General features: G+C 42.5%; 1 protein-coding gene across 3 annotated transcripts; it reads left to right on the forward strand.

Annotated features, from left to right (window-relative positions):
- Positions 1-262: 262 nt before the first annotated feature.
- On the forward strand, positions 263-5,368 carry LOC123730955 (piggyBac transposable element-derived protein 4-like). Of its 3 annotated transcripts, XM_045709689.1 has the most exons (3): positions 266-2,287; positions 2,878-2,938; positions 3,213-5,368. In XM_045709689.1, exon 3 carries the CDS (start codon positions 3,482-3,484, stop codon positions 4,481-4,483), a length of 1,002 nt encoding a protein of 333 aa, XP_045565645.1. In that variant the 5' UTR covers positions 266-2,287; positions 2,878-2,938; positions 3,213-3,481; the 3' UTR covers positions 4,484-5,368. The 3 variants fall into 3 exon arrangements, with proteins under 3 accessions (XP_045565644.1, XP_045565643.1, XP_045565645.1); XM_045709688.1 differs by having other exon boundaries at positions 263-2,938; XM_045709687.1 differs by having other exon boundaries at positions 265-2,287; positions 2,878-5,368.

The following is a 5,368-nucleotide window of genomic DNA, read 5'->3' on the forward strand; positions in this document are numbered from 1 at the left end:
TTCCGACCGGGAATCTGCGTTTAGGTAAACAGAGGAAAGAAAACAAAACATTCGGTCAACGCGGGCACGCGCCTGAGTCTCACAGTACTGTAACCAGCCACTACCCAAACGCGCTACTTTTTTTCAGCCAGAGCCTGCAAAGCCACGATTCAGCTTTTTGCCGCCTTCTGAGAGCCCATGGGAGCCGTAGGAAGTGTCACGTAACAGCAGAGATCCTTTGTTTTGGATAGAGATGACAAAGAAGGCCAAGAAACGGTCAGAGAGGGCGCTTCCTGTTTGGAATCTTCTCATGTTTTTGCCTGCCATATGAGTTCTGTTATACTCACAGACACCATTCAAACAGTTTTAGAAACTTTAGGGTGTTTTCTATCCAAAGCCAATAATTATATGCATATTCTAGTTACTGGGCAGGAGTAGTAACCAGATTAAATCGGGTATGTTTTTTATCCAGCCGTGTCAATACTGCCCCCTAGCCCTAACAGGTTAAAGATAATGATTAAATAATTCTACCCTGAAACCTAACTATTAGTGATATGGTTTATGTAGCCTGTATAATGAGTAACTAAAATGTTAAGCATAAATCTAACGAGGTTGGACTGGGAAAGAGGTGTGTGTGTGTGTGTGTGTTTTAAGTAAACACCAAGAACCGTTAAACTGTGGTTGACCTGACAGCTTGAACTCTGAGGGTTTAAGATATGAGAGGGAGTACCCATCAAGGTTTCCCTAATCTCGGAGGAATGAAACTGTCGGCTGGGTAATGATCTACAGTGTTGAGAGTTCTGGGGAAGAAGATAACTAACTCTCCTTAATGTTTGTGTGTATGTGTGTGCATAAATAAGGAGCCTGGTATATAATAGATGTCTTTGTACAATGGACTTCAGAGCACCCTCGTGAATAAACATTTTTGACTATTGTAAGCTGGGACTGTCTGTTTCATTCAACCAGAATCTTACAAATCCGGGTTGCAGACTGAGTATTTTAATTGAAGTTCAGTTTAAGAACATTGAGAGCATAATTCTCCTAACAACTAGAATGGAACACTGATGCTCTGGTTGCATTTGAAACACTTAAAAAGTAGATTCAAACAGCACCAGCTCTAGCAGCCCCAGATTACCCAAACCATTTTTGTTATACGTAGCAAATAGGTGTGATAATTATGCAGCAGCTGTTCTTATACAGGAAACATGTAGTGGTAGGAAGAAACAGCCTATCGCTTATTACAGTTCTAAACTGGATCCGGTAGCTCAGGGTTACGCACCGTGTTATCAAGGGTTGGCAGCATTGCATTATGCTTATGACAAGGCGTCAACTATCACCATGGGATATCCCGTGATTATAAGCACTCATCATAAAATAGTGGAGCTGATAGAACAGGATAAATTTGTATTAACTTCTACGGGCTAGGTGGGACGCAAGCGTCCCACCTGCCTAACATCCGGTGAAATATCAGAGAGAAAAAATTCTAAATACACAATTCGTAATATTAAACATTCTTGTAAATACATGTATCTTACATAATTCAAAAGATTAACATCTTGTTAATCCAGCCACAGTGTCCGATTTCAAAAAGGCTTTGCGGTGAAAACATACATTATAATAATCTGAGGACAACGTCCCGCAAACACAAGCATTACTAGCATTTTCCAACCAAGCATTAGCGTCACTAAAGTCAGAAATAGCAATAAAATAATCAATTGCCTTTGAAGATCTTCTTCTTTTGGTGATACAAAAGGCCCAATCTTCACAATAAATGGTAGTTTGTTCTATAAAATCCATTTTTTATAGCATAACACGAAACATTTCCTAACCGGCTAGTGTCATGAATTCCGACTCCTTCAACTTTCGACGAAGCATTCAATGTAATTACTCCCGCTAAACACACGTTTATCCAGTCATGGTTGGCTTCATTGCAATCCTCTGTTTTGTTAGTAACACAGCCATACTTGATTGTTCTTTTTGCGGGATGTATTGACCGAAAAGACCTGATTTGAACACACCTAACAATGACCTCATTGCGCGCCAATGATATGACCAGTGCTTCGTTGATTGACTGTATTTCGGACCAATGACCACTGATCGTCTTGAAATCTAGCTTGGTAGATAGCCAATGAGCTAAAGTAAACGGCAATATGTAATGGTTATATCCGGGATGACCAGCTCTTGAACGAAAGTCGAGCGTAACACAGCCATTCGCCATTGAAACTTCTACCTGCAGGAGCCACATTTGTTTGCGCGTAGCAGTTTTGAGTCGAGATAATTTTCAGCTATTTCATCGATTAAAATTATGGTGAGTAAATCTGGAAAATCAAAGGCTGTCCAGGTATACAGATGTACATGACATAATTGATTAAATAGATAGAGATAGTGACACCGAATTACTTGAAGAGGAGTCGGATTGTGAGTCAAGTTTGGACTCTGAGTTTGAGGAAATGTTTTTGCATGGAAAGGACGCGATTTTGGACGGGTGTGTCACGTCCTGACCAGTTAAGGGTTATGTGTTGTTGTAGTTTGGTCAGGATGTGGCAGAGGGTATTTGTTTTATATGGTTCGGGGTGGTGGTGTAGGTAGTAGGTTGTTTTATTTATGTATTCCAGGGGTTTTGGTCACTGCTCTGTGTTTATGTATTTCTAGGTTTAGTTAGTTAGTTGTGGGTATAGGTTCTAGGTGTGTTTTCTATGTAGAGTTAATTGGGATTGGACTCCCAATTGAAGGCAGGTGTGTTGAGTTGCCTTTGATTGGGAGTCCTATATTAGTAGGGTGTGTTTGTGGGTAATTGTTTGTGAGCACTGTGTTTATTGAGCCTGCTACACTGTCTAGTCGTGAGTACTGTTTATTGTTTTGTTTTTCCTGTGGATGCTTTCGTTTTTCCATTAAAAGAAGGAGTATCCACATACCCGCTGCATTTTGGTCAATTCAACACGGCACAATTTATGACAGGGTGAGTACCTCTCATGCCGTTGTTTGAAATGAATAATATCAAATATTATTCATTTGAGTTGTTTGGAGATTATATATTTTTTTTTTATTTGACATATATATATCAGTAATGAAATGTGTGAAGTACACATGGCTAAACATGAGTCTGTGTCTGTATATATTAGATACATGTAAAAAAAAATATCTATATGTTTTCCATGTATTTTATCTAGACATGGGGTTCACAACTCTATGTATATATATATACGTGTATATGTATGTCTGTGTCTTCACAGTCCTTCTGATTCTGACTGGGAGCCCCCACTGCCAAGGTGCCCATCCCCCCACAGGAGCTGATTCATCTAGCCGGACCCCTGCTGTCTCCGGCTCCACACCTACCCCCACCCGGCCAGGTGTGAAGTCTGTGACAAAGAAGCGGAGGTGGGGCAAAGCTAAACCAGCAATCAGAGAGGAGGAGGGTCGTTGGCACTCTGTGCTGGTGGAGGATGTGGGCCCACCACCTCCAATATTCAGACCGAAAAGGCCACCAGGACCTCAGCTGGACATGACCTCCAACTACAGCCCCATGCAACTTTTTCAACTGTTTTTTACATCTTCAGTTATTGATTCCCTTGTCTTCAACACTAATAAATATGGTGCTAAGAAGCAGGCAGGCAAAAAAGAGGCATGGAAGCCTATTTCCATGTCAGATATTTTTTGTTATTTATCAATGGTCATATACATGGGTCTAGTGAAGCTGAAAACCCGGAAACAGTATTGGAAAACTGCACACCTCTATCAACTGCCTTTCCCCTGCACTGTCATGTCGTGCAAAAGGTTTCTGACAATCTCACGGGCGCTTCATATCAGTGACCCAGAAGTTGACGGGGACAACGACAAGAAGCGAGGCACAGCAGGGTATGATAGGCTCTGCAAAATTAAACCTCTCTACCACAGTATAGTTGAGGCCTGCAAGACCTATTTTCAGCCCGCCCAGAACCTTTCCATCGATGAGAGGATGGTGGCCTCAAAGGCCAGAATCAGCCTAAAACAATACATGCGTAACAAACCAACTAAATGGGGTTACAAACTGTTTGTTTTGGCTGATTCTGCGTGTGCATACAGGTGCAATTTTTTTGTTTATGAGGGGAAGAGCAGTTTTGCGACCGGTAAGGGACTCAGCTATGATTCTGTCATGGCGTTATTAGATTTTCAACTGCTGGGGAAGGGCTACAAACTTTTTGTGGACAATTTCTACACAAGCCCTACCCTGTTCACAGACCTGAGGAAGCTGGATATGTGGGCTTGTGGCACCATTCGGCCCAACAGAGTGGGCTTTCCAAAAACCAAGGAGAACGACATGCCTAAGCGGGCTGAGCGGGGTACCATCCGATGGATTCGCCAAGATGGCCTGCTCTTTGAAGTGGATGGATACCAGAGAGGTGGCCATGTGCGCCAGTATCCACAAGTCCTTCAGTGGAGATCACGTCATCAGGCGTGTGAAGGGCGCTACTGGGGCATGGACAGCCAAAAATGTCCCCATTCCTGCAGCTATCAAGGACTATAACAAGAGCATGGGGGGGTGTAGACCTGTCAGATGCGCTGATAGGCTACTATAATGTGCTCCACAAGACCACGAAATGGTACAATACTTTTTTTTATCATTTCATTGACATTGCTGTTGTGAATTCCTTCATCATACAGAAGGAAATGGCCAAGAGCTGTGGAAAGCTCCCCATCTCACAGCTAGCCTTCCGAGAGCTGCTCATCCAGGAGCTTGCTGGCTACAGCAAGTCCACTGCAGCACCTTCTGTCCCCTCTACCTCTGTCCCCTCTACCTCTGTCCCCTCTACCTCTTCTGCTCCTTCAACCAGTGGTGTTCACCTGCCCAAATTCATCTCTGCAGGCATGAATGTGCCTCAGGGCAAAAAGGGCACAGTGGGGAGGTGACGCTGTGCCCTTTGTCACAGGAAATGCCCCATCACATGTACCACCTGCTCAGTAACTATGCTTTACAGCAGAAAGAGACTGCTATGGGCCATGGCACAAGCAGCACAATTTTGTGTAGAGGACTGAGGGTCCTCACAATATTGTACATTGAATGTCTGTAAATAGTTACCCTTGTTATTACAATTTTTCAAAATGTGATTTTTTTTTTTTTTTTTTTTACTTTTTTTGAGGAGTGTTAGAATATAATTTTTGTATATAGTTTTTTACATCAAAATGTATCAATTTGGCCACTTGGGTACATTTGTGTGGGACACCTGGGTGACTTCATGCTCAATGTCATTGTAGCTCGCTCATTCCTGAAGATATGTGTCTGAAACTTTTCTCAGATACCGTTGCCCTCTTACATTCTGCAGAGAAATTATCCCCAGCATCCTATCTGAATGTTTGGCTGTTCCTGTTCAGTTGAAAGTTGGTGCAACAACAATAAAAACCAGAAAACGTA

This window comes from Salmo salar, chromosome ssa27 (assembly GCF_905237065.1).
Source record: "Salmo salar chromosome ssa27, Ssal_v3.1, whole genome shotgun sequence".
NCBI lineage: Eukaryota > Metazoa > Chordata > Actinopteri > Salmoniformes > Salmonidae > Salmo > Salmo salar.

Coding starts and splice junctions, on each gene's coding strand:
- LOC123730955 (XM_045709687.1), top strand. CDS start 3,047: ATGAAATGTGTGAAGTACACATGGCTAAACATGAGTCTGTGTCTGTAT.